The 18,756-nt window shown below is 35.3% G+C and overlaps 1 protein-coding gene across 1 annotated transcript; it reads left to right on the plus strand.

Moving 5' to 3' along the window:
• Positions 1-7,477: 7,477 nt before the first annotated feature.
• LOC142605862 (uncharacterized) lies at positions 7,478-8,029 on the plus strand. Its single transcript, XM_075777290.1, has one exon. It carries the CDS (start codon positions 7,478-7,480, stop codon positions 8,027-8,029), a length of 552 nt encoding a protein of 183 aa, XP_075633405.1.
• Positions 8,030-18,756: the final 10,727 nt, after the last annotated feature.

Genomic DNA, 18,756 nt, shown 5'->3' on the forward strand with positions numbered 1-18,756 from the left:
ATACCGATTGAAACCTACAAACCCGAACCCAATAAACACGCCACCCGCTCATACCGATTAGAAACTACAAACTCAAAAACAACAACTGTGCCACCAGCTCATCCTCGATCGAAGGTGAACTTTGGTGGGGAACAAGAGATATGGAACAAGATAGAGTGAGAGAAAACCACCTCAATGATTAGCTTCGACCTTGAAGGCTCGATTTGGGCTTGATTTAGATAAAAAGCTAAGGAGAATAAGCTTCAGAGAGAGAAAGAGAAGAAGATCGATAAGTTTTTTTATTTTTTATTTATTTTTATTTGGTTTTCTTTTAAGTAACTCGAGTTTCATAGGCTCGAGTTTTATGTTGATTAAAATTCCACATTAGGGTGGGCAGAACATGAAATTCGAGTCTTTTATGCTTAAGTTTCTATAGTGAATTTGAGTCTAAGAGACTCAAAATACTAGTTTGCTAATAAGTTTTTTAAGCCATTAGGAAAAAAAAACTAAAACTAAAACTAAAGTCTCACCTAATGATTTTCTATTTTTTTTTTTTAAAAAAAAAAGAAAGTCAAAATTCTCGGACGTTGGTCTTGAGTTGAAGAACATAAGAAGTCTCTTACTCACTCCCACTCCCTTGATTCTCTCTCTCTCTTCTAGCTTAAATTGCCCACCATGGCCGAGACCCGTGACCATCGCCACTGACAATGATGCAGGATGGCAGCACCACTGACGGTGGCTGTCATTTCATGACTTTCTCTAAAAATGGGTTTGTGTGTGGGTTTCGGACATGGGGTCTAACTTTAGATCCAATCTAAGTTTTGGGGTTTCAAGGGAGATAAGGGTGTTGACCGTGTCCAGCTGCCTTCACCTTTGGTCGATCAGCCTTTAACCTTGAACCGGACTAAGGTGCCACATTTGAGTTAAGGGTTGGAGATTTGGAAATGAGAGTGTGGGCTTTCCATTCAAACTTCAAACTTGTTTCTCTCTCAAGCATCAAATGGAGTTAAGGAACCAAGGAAATGGTTGACAAGGAAGAACATGATGAGAGGCTTAAGGATAAAAGAAACCTGGATTTGCACCCAGATAACAAACTCATCAACAACTAAAGATTGTACTTTTAGATATCACGCAGGTGAATCTTTATTAGTATTTAAAGTATTCCTATAGCACTCAGATAAATAGTTACATTGAGTGAATATTATAGTTTCTGATCATTTTTCAAAGTAGGCCATCTTTCTAGGTACATCATCTACAATTTTCCTAGAATTCGAAGCGTGAAAATGAGGAGAGACTCTAGTAGTCTCTCCGATGACTTGAAGGTGTTCTATAAGAGAAGAGATTGCGAAAATGAGTTAGTAAAGCAATTAAAGAGCAAGATCCAGCAAGTTGGTGATTTGTTTCACCAAAAGTATGCGTCTATATGACCTATAGTATTTATTCAACACATTTGAATTTGATACTTGTATCTGTATAAAACTATATATTCAGTTACTAAAAGTATAAGACTTTAAGTATATAGCTATAAGAGAGGAAAAATAAAATAAAATAATGAGAGATGAGAATAGTCTAGAGGGCTTGAGAAGTGAGTTTTGAATTGACGCTCTATTTGTTTCAGCAATGATGTTTTCTAGAAAATGAGTTATTTTCTAAAAAACATTTTCTATAAAACTATCTCATTTTTTAATGTTTGGTAGCAACTTTAAATGAGTTGAAAAACAACCTCATAACTTCCCTTATTTAGCTTGCTGTGAGATAGAGTTGTTTTCCAAAAAAATTTAATGGAAAACAATCTCCAAAAATAAGCCATACATTTTATGTTGACCAAAGATAGTTTTCCTTTGACTCATCTTTTTTTATACTACCAAACACTGAAAAATAAGAAAAACTATCTTTACACAAGGTTTTCCATTGAAACAAACGGAGCGTGAGAATCATGTCCTTTCTTTTCTTTTTCTTTTTCTTTTTTCTTTCTTAAAGGAAAGAATGATTTTCTTTCTCTTTCTTCTTTTTTGTAAGGAAATAATCAAATTATTTTTTTTAAAGGAAATAATCAAATAATTTAAAACCTATTTAAAATTTTACAGTCAACACTTATTTATTTTATTTATTTTTATTAAGGTTTTAAAAGGTTTTTTCTTTTTCTATCTTTTTATATAAAAATGCCCAACGATTACTATAATAAAAAAATTCAAACTTAACTACTAGCAACATATATATTCTTTGAATTTGACAAGTGGGCTATCCATCCATTGAGGGTGGGGGTAGCAATATATATATATATATACACATATATTAAGCATGATTTAATACAATAATTTTAATTATCCTAATGGTTAGGAGTGTGGTGTTCAAGTACTACTCTTTCGTGTTTCAAATTCAACCCCCATCCTCTAATTTATTTTGTTATAAATTCCGGGCTCCCATGGCCATCGGGGAAAAAGTAAAAACCAGCCCATTGCATGTCCTATTGGGCTAGTGGTCAGTGGTCACCCATGGGCCACAACAGTATTGAGTTAGACCGCCCATTAGCTTGATAGGATGGGTCGTGGGGTAGGATTGTTTGGTGACCCTTAATTTGGAGGAACTCATTTTGTGGTGATTAATAAAACCTATTTATTAAGTCATGTTATTTTTTTAAAATGATACACGTGCATACTACAAGGGTTTGAGAAGATTCCTCGAATAAATCAGTTTAAAGGAAAATTTGCAAAATAATTTATTTCAAATATTAAGGGGTGTTTGGTAGAGTAATTTAAAATAATATTTTTGTAGTTTTTTGAAATACGTGTGGGTGAAAAAGTATGTAAAAATGTGTTTAATGTTATTTAAAATGTAAAAGTGTGAGTTTGAGATAGAAAAACAAATGGACTCTAAATATTTAAAATTGATATTTTTTAAGTCAGTTGGGGAACAAGCCCTTTTTCTTTTTAACTCGGGTAAGAAATACAACCTCAAGGCCTCAATTGATTTGGCTGAGTTTTAAGTGGAATCAAACACAATTTAATAGTACGATTTTTTTTTATAATAAAAAAAAGTCCAATTCCCGGATAGTTAAAAAAAAAAAAAAAAAAAAAAAAAAAAAAAACTGAATTGAAAACCATTATTATTAAAAGAATACTCCTATTATTTTACGAATATTGGCTAACTAATTAGCTTTGTTCTTGTACAGGTTTCTTTTCTCCCTATTTTATTCGGATTGAAAACTCAATAGTTTTTTTTTTTTTTTTTGATAAGTAAAACTCAATAGTTTATGTAAAACGCCAAGTGTTGAAAGCCCCCAAAAAAAAAAGGATTTATCATTATTATTATTATTAAGTGATGTTATCAATTGGAAAATGAGTGTGAGTTAAAGAAATTTAAAGTCTGTATATTCAAGAATTAGGGCCTTTTAAATATACACCACTGTAAGTTTCTTTAAAACCTTTTCTCCTCTTCGCGTATGTGTTTTAAAAATATTTAGTATTTAAAAAAAAAAAAAAAAGTGATGTTATCAATTTAGGAGTTGCAAATGCAATTCCAGTGGAGATAAAAGACAGATCCTAGTAGACATCTCTAGTAACTTAAAACAGTTCTGAAGAGAGAAACTTTGTATGTTATTAAGTGATGCTATCAATTTAGGACTAAAATGAAAAATCATTTGACACTAGGCCAAAACAACAGCAAAAATAAAAGGAACAAAGATACGGTACGACAACTAATAAAATCAAATTTAGCAGTAAACAATGGAAAGACGTACCTCATTGACATCGTGGTCTTAAAACACAGACAGGAGAGAGTAAGAACTAACAACTAACAACTATGACAAGAAGAATTTGAGAATGGCAATGGGTGGAAAAAAAATGGCGGGGACAACAAGTATATATTAAACACCAACAAAAAAGAAAAAAGAAAAAAAGAAAGGTCGGTTCTGCTTTTTTTTTTTTTTTTTTTTTTGAGGAAAAGGTCGGTTCTGCTTTACTTGGAAAAACAGGAAAGGATCAAATGATTTAAACTTTAAGCAAAGCTAAATTAGTAAGGTGAAAATAGAAATAATTGTAGAGCTGACCCAATAATAAGAATTTTTTTATGAGACAATAATAAGAATTAAGAAGCTTGAATTTTCTAAAAGAGTATTGTTATAATCACAAATATTTTTATAATATTTTTACTAATTTTTAATATGACAAATTTTTACTGGTTCTTATTTGAGTCTACCACTAAAATCACATTTTTACTTACTAATAATTATTTACCACATCAGTAGTTTGTAAAAATATAGTTTGTAGCTTTAGTATTTTACTTTCTAAAATGCATATAAATTGACCTATTTTTGGAATTTTCTTTCCGAGTTTAGAGATTGCAATTAGTGATATTATATGCTCTAGATTCTTGCAAAATGATTTTCTTAAATTTTGTCATATAAAATTTCTAAAAAAAAAAAAAAGAAAAAAGAACCAAATCATCAAAATTTTCTCAACTGATTACAAACATACTTTATGCATAAACAAGATCTCTGAGTCCACCAGTACTAAATGTTAGGTAACATCCAAAAAAAGCACCATTCTTTATGGAGTAATTATTGTGCCACTTTATGTAGTACAAGAATTTTCCTTCTTTATATGATGATGCATATTGCAGAAATCATAATCAGCTAATCAATTACATCCATTACTTTTGAATGAGTCACATGAAAGGCAGTACTCCACTATACAAGTTTAGGGCATGTGGACATAACAAGTAACAACCCCTTCTCTTGACATATACAAAATACTATGATGCTGGAGCATATCTGTGTCTCAAGTCTCAACTTTTAAGGATGATGTGAGGGATACAGTTGCATACTTGAATGTCTTTGTTTGGAATGTCACTATTAGATTGTGGAGTTGCTTATTGAAGAAGATCCAGGATTGGTTTCCTTAACCAATAATGCTAGTCAAATCTACTCTCTTTTTTGCCACACAAGAAAGTGACAAAGCAAGTGCATATTTAGTCCACATTCTGACACCGATTTATAATATTGTTTCCCCTAAGTTATAATGTGATCATGTGTCAGATGAAAGCAAGAAGGTGTGATCATCACACCAAAACTATAGTGCACCCATCATACACCGCATTTTCCTTTGGGTTGTGAACTTGTGATAGAATCCCATGCAGATTTATTGCCTGGCGGGATGGATGCAAGCTTTGAGAAGGTTTGGAATTGTTAAAATTGACCCACTCTTGTGCCTATAAATGTACAGGGGAGTTGAATTATTAGGTTTTTTTTTGGGCTAAATATTCCATTTTTGAAAGTCGACTTTTTCAAAATCGAGTTTAAAGTAGAAGTCAATTTTACCAAAATCGAGTTTAATTCTTGCAATTTAGTAGAATAAAGAACTCGATTTTTCCAGACTCAAGTTCCAAGTTCCACTAGTTTCTCTTTGAAAATTAGAGCTTAGAATTGTCTCCCTTCCTTGGAAGGCTGTTTTGTACCTTCGGACAAGAAGTTTATTTAAAGGTTTTGTGGGTTTCTTTTTTGGGGAGTAGGAAACAGTAGTACGGTGGTAGCAAAAAAACCTTTTCTTCTATGGATGACCTTACGAAACATTGGATTGGCCTCTCTTTCTCTGAAAAAGAGGGTCCTAGTCTTTGTCTGAAAAAAGAACAGGCCGTGGAAGAGTTTTGTTTAGCTGCAAAGTTTCTAACAAAACGGGCACTCAATACGGATGCCATTGCCAGTACCTTCCAACCATTATGGCGTTCAAAAAATGGTTTCAAAGTAAAAAATATGGGTGACCACGTAATCTTTTTTACTTTTGATAACAAGAATGAGGTGGAACGGATCCTGTCTAGTGAACCTTGGAGCTTTGATAAACACTTGATAGTGTTACGTACAACACTATGAGAAGGACAACAACATACAAAGCATGGATTTTAACAGGGTTTTTTTTTTTTTTTGGTACAGGTGCATAATATTCCTTCGAAATTTATGAATCGGGAGGTAGCTGAACAAATCTGTGAGCCCATTGGAACGGTGTGTAGGCCACAAAATGCACCAGACGGAGATGGTGGAGGATTCATGCAGGTAAGAATCGCTATAGATATTTTTCAACTTCTCTGCCGAGGACGGATTATATCTTTAGAAGATGGTCAAAAACACTGGACTTCTTTCAAGTATGAGAGACTGCCTCACTTATGCTACTGGTGTGGTTTGGGCATCTCACACACGATGATAGAGATTGTGATCGCTGGATTGATAGTGAAGGAACCCTATCCACTGAAGATCAGCATTTTGGCTCATGGTTGTGTGCACCACCCTTCTTGGCGTCTCGAAAAAACGTGGTTATTGTTCCAGGTTTCTACTCTAAAAATTTGGCGGCTCCACAACAGCACCAACAGCTCCGACCCCCAAACCACCAGCTACGGAGGCTCCAGCGACAACCTCCCCAACCATAAATGCTCAACCCGATAAGGTAAACACTGAACCTGGAAAATTTTCAAATTCCTTTCCTTTTTCAGAGACATTGAATGGCTCTATGGCTAAATTGTTAACGAAAGATACGGGTCACAAGAGTCAGGGAGATTTTAAATATTCAAGACGTAAGGAGCATGTTAATAGGGATGAGCTGTTCTCGACGAAATTATCGGAAATTGACCAAGATTTACGGAAATTTGATTCTACAGAACAAATTCTTTGGGCAAAAAATAAGGAGATAAACAAGGAAAAGATATCGAGAACAGGGGGTTAGCTAAGGCACAATCTAAGGAAGATATTACCCAGCCTGTCATGCATATCTCTCCAGAGAATCAGCCCTCAGCAATGTTATCCGATATCTCCAATTTCTCACAGCCTTCATCGGGTAAAAAAATTGCAAATTGGACACGTTAGGTGAGGACTATTAATGGGGTTGACAAAATTATGGAGGAAGTGGTGGGGCAGAATCGTATTTTGAAAGAGGGGAAAACTCATGGTGTGTTACCAACTAAGAAATGAGTGGTTTCACAAGATGAGAAGGAAAACTAGAAGATATTAGCGGCGGTTGGATTTCAGTCCTGCCAAATGCAATGAGTCTCCTTTGTTGGAACTGCCGTGAGCTTGGAAACTTGCGGACAGAAAATCAGCTTGTGGATTTGGTGCGGGCTAAAGATCTCTCCGTCGTGTTTTTAGTCGAAACATGGATTGATGAAACAAGGCTAAGTCAAGTTCAGGATCGTTTGAAGTTCAAGAATAAATTTATAGCCCCTAGGAGGAATAAGTTAGGGGGTTTGGTAATTTTTTGGAAGCAAGAATTTGACCTTATAGTCGAAACTTTTTCTAAAATCATACTGACATTGCGAAAAGAAGAACACTGAGGATTACAAGCTTCTACTGAGAGCTAGATACATAAGATAGGCATGAAGATTGGTTGAAACTATGGTCCTTAAAAAACTGTGGGTTTGCTCCTTGGCTTTGTGCGGGTGATTTCGACAAAATCACAAAACAATCAGATAAAGGGGGGGGGGGGGGGGGGGGGGACGAATTAGGCCTCACAGTCAAATGCAACCGTTTCGGGATGTTTTGGATGAATGCAGCTTTATGGACATGGGTCACATTGGTCCTCAATTTACTTGGCATAAACACTACGCTAGGTACACGATTTGGGAGAGACTTGATAGGGTGGTAGCAACGAATGAATGGTTTGATAAATTTCCGGATACAAAGGTATATCACTTGGATGTTACTACATTTGATCACAAGCCTCTGTGGGTTGTTCTGGAGATCATGGAGTGTTGCCAACATCGTCCTTTCCGCTTTGAACAAATGTGGATGACTGAGAGTGGGTGTAGTGACACGATAGAAGCAGTTTGGAGGAGTGGGGAAGTAGATCCACGGTCTGTCAAACTACTGAATAAGGTGGATAGATGTGGTATTGAACTTACCAAATGGAGCAAGAAAATTTTTGGAAGTGTTCGGGCTGAGTTAGAAAAAAAATTATTACAGCAGGCTGAGAGAAGGGCTATTCAGGGGGGCAACACAGTGTGGATGAGAACACTGGAGAGAGAGATCAACGGGTTAATGGATAAAGAAGCAAAAATGTGGGCCCAATGAGCTCATGTAGCTTGGCTGAAAGACGGGGATTGAAATACAAAGTTTTTTCACACAAAAGCTTTGCAAAGGAGAAGAAGAAATTATACAAATGGGCTCTATGATAACAGTGTCAGGTGGTGCACACAAAAATAGATCATCTTTGATACTGTGGTTGGTTTCTATCAGTCACTTTTCACCTCAGCTAATCTGAATAGTTTTGATGAGGTGCTGGATGAGACACCATACTTGGTGACTTCGAATATGAATGCCCAATTGACAGACACATTTACAGCAGCCGAGGTGGAAGTGGCTTTGAAAGAAATGGTACTGTTGAAAGCACCCAGACTTGACGACATGCCACCACTATTTTACCAAAGCTAATGGTCTCTTGTTGTTCAGATGTCATTGAAACGATCCTCCACTATCTAAACATGGGCTCCCTGCCCCAATCTTTATGCCACTCTTTCATCACACTCATTCCAAAGGTCAAGAACCCAAAATTTATTTCTCAATATAGACCCTTTTGTTTATCTAACGTACTTTTCATGGCCTTCTTAAAAGTTTTGGCGAATAGACTAAAATCTGTTTTGCCACGACTAATTTCAGAGCATCAATTTGCCTTCTTGATGGGCAGACTCATCTCGAATAACATCATTGTAGCTTTGAGACCTTGCATTACATTCAAAACCACAGTTTCAGAAAGAAAAAAAGAAAAAAAAAAAGAAAAAAGAAAAAGAAAAAAAAGATCTATGGCACTAAAGTTAGATATGAGCAAAGCGTATGACCAAGTGGAATGGACATTCATGGAAAATCTATTGGTAAAAATGCGCTTCAATGAGAGATGAATCCAACTCATGATGGTATGTATTACTTCGGCAACATACTCAGTTCTAATAAATGGAGAACCTCAAGGGCATATTACTCCAACTGGGGGACTTAGACAAGGCGATCCACTATCTCCCTATCTTTTTCTTCTATGCATGGAGGGTTTACATGGTTTGATCAAAAAGGCTCTAGCTGTGGGGGATATTAGGGGTGTCTCAATTGTCGTAACAGTCTTAAACTAACCCACTTGCTATTTGCAGACAAGGCTATTTAAACAAAGAGAGTTTCTTGGTAAACGTGTATGCCAAAGAAAATTTGAGAGGGAGAGAGAGAGTTAGCATAACAGAAGAAGGAGACCAAAAATTTTTTAGGAGCGTAAGGTTTGGTTGTGAAATTAAGGTAAGAATTCCATCTCTAAGATGATCAATACTACTGAGAGTTCATTTAGACCCCTTAAATCAGATTGTTTAACCTAATTAATTAGCCAAGTGATTACTTAATTTAATTTCCAGATCTAGGTTAAACACAAATAAATCATATCATGCAAAGTTGTAAAAAAGTAAATAACACCACGATATGATTACCCAAGGAAAACCAATGAAACTAACCCATTTCAAGGTAAAAACCTGGGGCCCTAGCTATCCTCAAGGTAAAGCAAATTCACTATAAAAGAATTGAAGTTTTTACAATCAGATTTAACCCTAAATCTATTGCTACCACATGTAGTAACTTATTGACACGACCACGTGTAAGCTCCGAATCCACAGGCTCTAAATCCTCAGACTCTTTCTCTTCTTGGATTTACAGTAACACAAGCATACTCTTACTTGTGACTTTGAGACTCCACTCAAAGGTTTCAGATCACCTTCACTTGTTGATCTTGAGGTAGCAACTAGTTCTACCAATCCTTGATTGTAGTTTAAGCTCCAGTAGAATCTTGTGTAGTTAGAAGGTACAAAACCTCTCAAATCTCACGAAGAGTAACACATAAGTCTTTTCGCAAAAGTCTTCAAAACGCAGCTAGGGTTTTCATTTTATATGTGGAGAAGTTTAAGTGAAACCCTAAACGTTTTTGTAGAGTTTGGACTAAAATAAACTTTTGCAGAAAACTGTGTCTACGATTTTCGATCAGTCGGGTTTAATTCTCGATCAGTCTAAAAAGGCAGAACATGAATTCTCTTTTTTGCAATCAGCTAAACTTCAAATCTTGAAACACACTTATTTATGCATTGCTTAAACACTTAGACTAGACATGTTTTGCTCTCTATTTGCCAACACAATACAATCATGATTCTAAACATTTAATCTAAATTTTTAGAACCTAACAATCTCCCCCTTTGGCAATTTGTAACAAAACACACATACAACATGTAGTGCTTAAAAAAAAAAAAAACCAGCTCAAATTCAAGTTATTACACAACTACTAACTATTAGTTGCTAGTATAGACAATAGTTGTTGAGAGATTTAACCTGTATATTCCTGAAACATTGAAAACAACTCATAAACGCATGTGTGAAAAATACAGTAAAACATTCTAAACAGAATTCAAACTTTGAAATCACCGAAACACAATTAGATAGTGAACACATCAAAATGAATAACCTTAGAATCATCAACTATCATAATCTCATCACATCAATTTTTAAGTGAAACAAAGAAAATAACTAAAAACAGAAATATGAATACGTCAAAACTGAATATACTCCCTCTAGACAAAATAACTGTACTCCCTCTATATACATAAAACTACTCCTCCTTTTTGTTACATATTGCCAAAGGCAATGCCAGTCCTCAAAGGGTGAAGGAGTTGGAAAGAAACTCCTATAATCCGAGAAGTCAACTCTTAATGATGCAACCTTAGTCAATAGCTCATCAAGCAGTTGTCCCTAAGAAACTTGAGTTGTCATGATAGACTGCATCATAGCTTGGAGTGACAATGGAGGAGCTACTGAAGGATCAACATCCTCATGACCAACAAGATCCACAATAGCAGTCGGATCCACATAAGTCTTCTCAGCAACAAGCATGGCACCAAAGGTAGTAGAAGCATCTCCTTGTGGTCTCTTAGACATCCCAGTGCTTGGCTCAGCACTCTTCATCTGTGCCTGTCTTTATCTAAGATAGGTAGTTCCTGTGGGGGATATAATATGTACTAACTCAAGGGAAGGAAACTCTAACAACTCTAAAAATCTTAAAATCCTAAAAATAAACAAAGGAAAGAATAACTTTTGACCTTCACTTTTACTCCTATAGACATAAAAAATAGTTTGAATAAATATGGAGGGGAAACACATAGAACCATCTGTGATAAGAGCATATAGAATAGCACAACGCTTTATAGGTACTATATGAACATGAGAGATAAGATAGATGTTATGACAAGTGATCCATAAGTATAATGAGTTAAGCTCAGTAAACTCACAAGAGTTGATTCTTGGTTTAGATCCCCAAGAAACAGGATGACCACAATGAGGGGACATCATATCATCTACAGTAGGAAACTCAGTGTAAGGATAAACTGGTTTACGATCTAAGGGTACTCCTAAAGCCTCAGAAACAACTTATTTACTTATGGTAAATTCCTGACCACGAATCCAAGGAGTCAAGTAATGACTACCGGTGACCTCAGAATAGACAGAAAGATTAGAGTAAAGCTCTCTAATCAAGGCAGTAGGAGGAGGTTCAGACACCTCACACAAAGAAACCTAGTTCCTAGCCACAAAATTCCTACGTATGGAAGGATCTAACTTACTTAGAACTATGTCCCTTTCACCCTAAATTGACCTATACTTGTTTAAGGTCTCATAGCTTTCCTTACATTTTTCAATAAAAAACCTAACTCCTACAGTAGAACCAAATGAAGAGGAAGACCCAAGGTTCCTTTTGGCTCTAGTTTTGAATTTCCCACCAAATTTAGGAGCCATGTCTAAGAGTCAAAAAGAGAAAAGAGAAAAAAAAAAAAAAAAAAAAACCAATGGCAAACTGCATAAGAGGGATTAGAGACAAGATAACATGCAAATTTAAAAACTATATGATGCATGGCATTTAATCTTACATGATGCATGATCTAATGTTCTTAAATAGTCCAAAATCATCATAATTTGCAAAATTGACAAGGTAGATTTAAGAATTATAGAAAATTCCCAATTTTGAAGAACCTAATTCTAAAAAAAATCCTTATATTGATCATTTGAACAGCACAACATGTATAAAACAAGTCATAATTACTCAATTGATCAACAACATTAGCAAATTTCACTCAATTTTGTCAAATTTCACAAAATTCCCAAATTCTCAAGAACTTAGAACCCTAATTTCAAAATTTCCAATAAAACTTAAAATTTTTGAAATTAAAGCATGTGAATCATGTTTAAATGATGCATAAACAAAAACCCATGGTTTAAAATTGATCAAAAACCCAAGGTTTAAGATTGATCAAAAACCCAATTTTCATAAAAAACACCAAACTTTCTAATGTGTGAAAATCCTTTAAAATTTCATGAAAAATGCATGTAAACATGTAAAATGATGAAAAATGAAGGGTAAAAAGGTCTTACCTAGTATAGATGAAGAAAACCTTGGAAGCTTTGACCACAAAAATGATGATAAAAAAAAAAAAAATTAGATGAGGAATCGAGAGAGGAATCGAAGAGATAGACAAAAAGATATTTTGAAAAAGTCCGATATGATTCCTATATGTTTTAAAAATTCGAAATCCAATCGGTTGAGAGGAATCGGGCAAGAATTGAAAATAACAGGAAAACAGGCTCGATCGGTCCATAGGAATCGGGAAGGAATCGAGGCAACCCGAGACTTTTAAAAGAAAATCCCATTTTTCTCCTTCACATTTCGATTGATCGAAGAATAGATTTGATCGGTCGAGTTTCAAAGAAACACAAATTTTGAAAATTCTAGAAAACTTTTTTTGCAGAATCATTTGAAAAATTGCTTTTATTATATGACATGTATGTTCATAACTTCAAAAGATTTTCAAAACCAAACTTTTCAAAGAAAAATTCAAACTTTGTCAAATTTCTTCAATCTTTTCCTTCCTCACTCCCCAAAATGCATTAAACATATCAAGAAGTTTAACTTTAGTAGGCCACATAAACTTAACACACAATCACATGTACCAAATTTAACAAAGTTTTGCTTGTGGTGTGTGCAACTAGCAAGTGCATGAGATGCTCACAAGGTGATATGTAAACAGAGAATAAACACACTTTCTACATTATTCATCACATAAGTTTGAAAGTGACTATCACCTAAAGAGTTACATCATATAACTCTCATATCTCCTAGAAAACACACTTGCAATTGTGCAATTTTTTTTTTTCTTTTAAAGCATATTTTTGTTTTTGTTTTGATTTTACTTTTTGCTTCTTTTAATTAATGAACAATAACACCTTAAGAATTTTGTTGTGCAAGTGCTACACCTTATTGAGCACGGCTTTTATGATTTGTACAGAGGTGTTCATGATTGGAGAGTAACAATGGTGAGATGGTTATTTATGCATTTCTCTTAGAATTTTTTAGTCCTTATAGTCAAAAGAATGTAACTTCAAAATCAAGAACATGTGTTTAAAAACCATAAAAAAAACTCACACAATATATGCACTACATTGCACAAACTAGCAAAGCATAGAAAAATAAAGCTCATCAAAGCTAAACAAGGTACATGGTCATGAAATGTAAATCCCATAGGCCAACCTCAAATGCACATCTTGAAGATGCATAATACAAAAAAAAAAACCCTTTTTTTATTTTCTATTTAAAAAAAAAAAACTGAAAAACATAAAACAAAACAAACATAGAATGCAATGGATGAACGTAATGCAAATGCAATCCTAAAGAAAAACAGTTTTTGGTCATAAGAGATAGAAAGAATTAACACAAGAACCATGTCAGACAGACTCACTGAGATTGAGTCTTTTGCATCTAGACCTTTTTAGATGCAAACTTGGAGTTGGGATTATTCCTAATATCAGCTCCAGCATTGGTATAAAGGTTAAAAACCTTCACCAACTCATGAATAAGTGCAACAAAATCATGTGCTTTTGACACAGGCACTTTTTGTTTGGGAGATTGCTTTAAAGCTTGCAGCTTAAAGCAATTTGGTCTAGTATGCCCAGCTCTACCACAAAAGTGACAAACCCACTGTGGTTTGTAGTTTTTCTTGTTTCCAGATTGATTTGTCTTTTTGGGCTCAGACTCACTCAAATCTACTCTAGTTCTTCTAGAAGCAGGAGATACTACTTTGTGAACCTTAACATCAGAAAGAGTTTGACGAACAATAGAGGAAGATGTAGCCAGCACAAACTTAGGAGGATTTACTATGGTAGTAGATCCATTCTCAATAAACCCTAGACCTGTCTTATCAGAAATAGAATTTTGAACATGTAACATCTCATCTAGTTTAGAGGTAGAAGTTCCATCTATTTTTTCTCTAGCAATAGATAATTCTAATTCTAAACTTTTTACTTTTTCAAGCAAAGACATTTTCTCAATCTTAACAGAGTTCAGGAGTTCATTAGCATCAAACAACTTTAGCAGCAAACTTTTCTTTTCCAGTTCAAGAGTGTTTATCTTTTTCAAACCTAATTCCACACTCATAGCATCTTTAGCTGTTGTCTTGCAAAACTTGTTATAAGCTTCTGTTAAGGTACAAAAAATCACGACATCATGGCCCAAAGTAGCACAGTGAATGCATCCCATGGAAAATAACAATAAAAGGGTCAAAGCTCTCCACAACAAAGAGGGGAGTAAGCCCAAGTCCATTAAAAAGGATTTTTAGCCCAAAATTCATGGAGGGATGGACCTTAAGGCCTATCAAACGAAAGGAAAAAAGGGCCCAACTTATCAAGATTAGAAAACCAAAAAGAGCCCAACAATAAGTATTGAGCCGGGATACCCAGAGGCTGTTAGGGGCTCGGGGTCCTCGAGACGTGCAGAACAGCTGAGAATGAAATTAAGACAGCTCAAGAGGAGTACTAGGAAACATGGGAAATGAAGAGCAAAAGCATCATTCCCAATCACTCGATGATGCAAAAGGGAACTAGAAGGATTGGAAAGTGACAACTCATGAACAAGGAGGCTGGTACCTCGAGGAACCTAGGAAGAAGAACTATGAAGGGAAGTAGCAAAGGGGGCTTTTAACCTGGCTGGGATAGAATCGGCCCACTTAGGAAAAATGACAAAAAGGAAGGGCAGCCAAAAAAGCTGAGTCTGGAAAAGGAAAATAGAGAAGCCTTGGAGGAAGAGAAATTGAAGGTCAGCTCCCCCGAAGACACCTTAGAATGGAAGGTTAGCAAGGGGCTTTTGAAAAAAAGGCACCAAAAGAAGAAAACTATGAGAAACAAGGAATGGATCAGCCACCAAAGTTGCTGGCACGCTACGGGCTCTGTTGCCTAGGGGAGCAAAGAGAGGGAACTAGTGGTACCGCCCTAAGGTGACACTATAAAAGGAGGAAGCAGCAATAGTGAAGGTCATTCAAAAACAACGAACCAGAATTGAATCATTGAGAAACAAACTCTGTCAAAAATTCAAAAAAAGTAGTAAAGAGAAAAGAAATACTGCCCGATGTACCAAGACAGCCACTATAGAACATACTTGGATCCAAAGTGATTCAAACTTTGCAAGTCTTAAAGGCTTAGAAGGCCATCTAAGTCTGTAACTTTTGAGTTTATTTGGACCTTGTAATAAGTCTTAGTGAGCACTTTGTGATTCATCAATTAGAAGTAATGAAATATTCTTTAATGATCTGAGGATCCTCAACATTCATTCTACGTTCTTTCCTTATGTACTGTTCCTTTACTATTTTCTTGCTGTTCAATATATATATATATGTACAATCTTGCTTGCTAGAATATATGTATTGTAGGATTCCCGCTCTGTGCATCACTTGGTTTGTAAACAACCCTCTTAGCTGCGGTGAACCAAGCCCGTTTCCTTAATACAATAACAACAAGGCCTAGGATCCTTGCTTCTATTTTGGGCCTGGACATTTTGTCGAAAACAGACCCTCACAGCTTCCTGCAAATCTGCATTTTCTGAGAGTTCCCCACTAGAAGGGTTCTCATCGACAGTCTCAATTTCACTTACTACAGCAGTAGCAGTGAAAGCCATAAAGTTTCCTTCTTGATCACTTTCAGACTCATGATCAGAAACTTCATCATCACTCAAGGTAACAACCATAGCCTTACCTTTTGACTTCAAGAAGGTTGGGCACTCAGATTTCATATGACTATAACCCTGACAACCATAACACTATTGTCCTAAAGAATTTGTTGAAGATTGACCTACTTTTTCTTTTGATTTTTCACCATTATTGTTCTTAGCAGTGTCACTCTTCTTTACATTCCTAGTATCAACATTGTTTCTGTTTCTTGCTTTCCTATTATTGTTTTTCAGAGAGTTTCTAAAGTTCTTGGCAAGATAAGCAATCTCAGTAGATAAAAGTTCATCGTCAAATCCACAATCATCAACATCATCAACAGATTTTAAGGCCACAGATTTGAATTTATTTGTCTTTGGCAAATTAGATGCATAGGATTGAAGAGATCCTACAAGTTCATCTACAAGGATAGAGTCAATATCTTTACTTTCAATGATGATAGTTACTTTGGGTCTAAAGTTCTCAGTCAAAGATCTAAGAATTTTCGTAACAATTTTAGGTTGATCATAGATTTCACCCAAATTGAAAGCAGAATTAACAATATCATTTAATCTAGCATAGAATTCATCATAATACTCATCTTTAGACATTCTAGTACTTTCAAACGTAGATGTCAACTGCTACACCTTGTTTATTTTTACTGCCTTAGTGCCTTCATACACAGTTTTCAAGATATTCCATGCAGTGCGAGCAGTCTCAACATTTGAAATTCTCTTAAATTCTTCCATAAAAACAACATTGAATATCGCATTCATAGCTTTACTATTAAAGCTTGTTGCTTCCTTTGGGGTAGTGGTCCATTCACCAATAGCTGTGGTTGGTCGTTCCCAACCATTTTCAATAGACAGCTATACTCTTTCTTCTATAGATTTTAAGAAGACTTTCATTCTAACTTTCTAGTATGCATAGTTATTACCATCAAAGTGTTGGGGAATCACAAGAGAGTGACCGTGTTCCATGACAGCAGAGGTGAAGATTCAACTCTAGGTAAAGATACCTAAAAACAAGAGCTAACCTGCTCTGATACCAATTGAGAGTTCATTTAGACCCTTTAAACCAGATTGTTTAACCTAATTAATTAGCCAAATGATTACTTAGATTAATTTCCAGATCTAGGTTAAACACAAATAAATCATATCATGCAAAGTTACGAAAAAGTAAATAACATCATGATATGATTACCCAGGAAAACCAATGAAACTAACTCATTTCAAGCTAAAAATATGGGGAGCATTTGACCTAACTATCCTCAAGGTAAAGCAAATACATTATAAGAGAATTGAAGTTTTTACAATCAGATTTAGCCCTAAATCTATTGCTACCTTATGTAGTAACTTGCTGGCACGACCACGTGAAAGCTTCGAATCCATGGACTCCTTCTCTTCTTGGATTTGCAGCAACACAAACACACCCTTACTTGTGACTTTGAGACTCCACTCAAAGGTTACAGATCACCTTCATTTGTTGATCTTGATGCACCAACTAGTTTTACCGATCCTTGATTGTAGTTTAAACTCCGGTAGAATCTTTTGTAGTTAGAAGGTATAGAACTTCTTGAATCTCACAAAAAGTAGCACACAAGTCTTTTCCCAAAAGTCTTCAAAACATAGCTAGGGTTTTCCTTTTATATGTGAAGAAGTTTAAGTGAAACCCTAAACATTTTTGTAGAGTTTGGACTGAAATAAACTTCTGCAGAAAACTTTGTCTACGATTTTCAATCGGTCGGGTCTAATTCTCGATCGGTTGAGAAAGGCGGAACATGACTTCTCTTTTTAGCAATCAGTTGGACTTTAAATCTTGAAACACATTTATTTAAGTATTGCCTAAACACTTAGACTAGACATGTTTTGCTTTCGGTTTGCCAACACAATACAATCATGATTCTATGTGCTTTGATCAATTATTTGTATGTGTTTTCGAAAGACTTTAAGATTTGAGTATATGTGTATTAAATGATTCTTCACATGTTTGGAAAACTATGTTGGATATTTTGAGTGAAATTGTGAAATCAAACAGTCATGAGTAGGGTAATTCTGTTCATACCTTTTTAGCTGCCTAGAAGCATATGCTATCACATTTCCATGCTGCATAAGCACACAACCAAGACCTTTCTGAGAAGCATCACTGTAAATTACAAATCCCCCTGAACCCGTTGGCAATGTCAAAATTGGAGTAGACACCAACCGGTTTTTCAATTCTTGGAAGCTCTTTTCACATTCATCTTTCCACAAGAATTTAGCATTCTTTTGGGTCAATCTAGTCAAGGGACCTGCTATACGTGAAAAACCTTCAACAAACCTCTTATAGTAACCTGCAAGACCCAAGAAACTACGAACTTCAGATACATTTGTTGGTCTAGGCCAATTTACCACAGCTTCCACCTTTTTAGGATCCACAAAAATGCCATCCTTAGATATTACATGCCCCAAAAACTTTACCTCATCTAACCAAAACTCACACTTCTTAAACTTGGCATATAATTTTTGCTCCCTCAAGGCTGTAACACCATCCTCAAGTGTTCTACATGCTCCTCTTGAGTTTTAGAATATACTAAAATATCATAAATAAAAACAATAACAAACCGATCCAAATAAGGCTTGAACACACGGTTCATTAAATCCATGAAGGCAGTAGGGGCATTAGTCAATCCAAATGGCATCACCAGAAACTCATAGTGTCTGTAACGAGTACGAAAGGTAGTCTTAGGTATATCTTCTTGCTTAACCTTGAGTTGATGATAACCTAATC

Source organism: Castanea sativa, chromosome 8 (assembly GCF_040712315.1).
Source record: "Castanea sativa cultivar Marrone di Chiusa Pesio chromosome 8, ASM4071231v1".
Classification (NCBI taxonomy): Eukaryota; Viridiplantae; Streptophyta; class Magnoliopsida; order Fagales; family Fagaceae; genus Castanea; species Castanea sativa.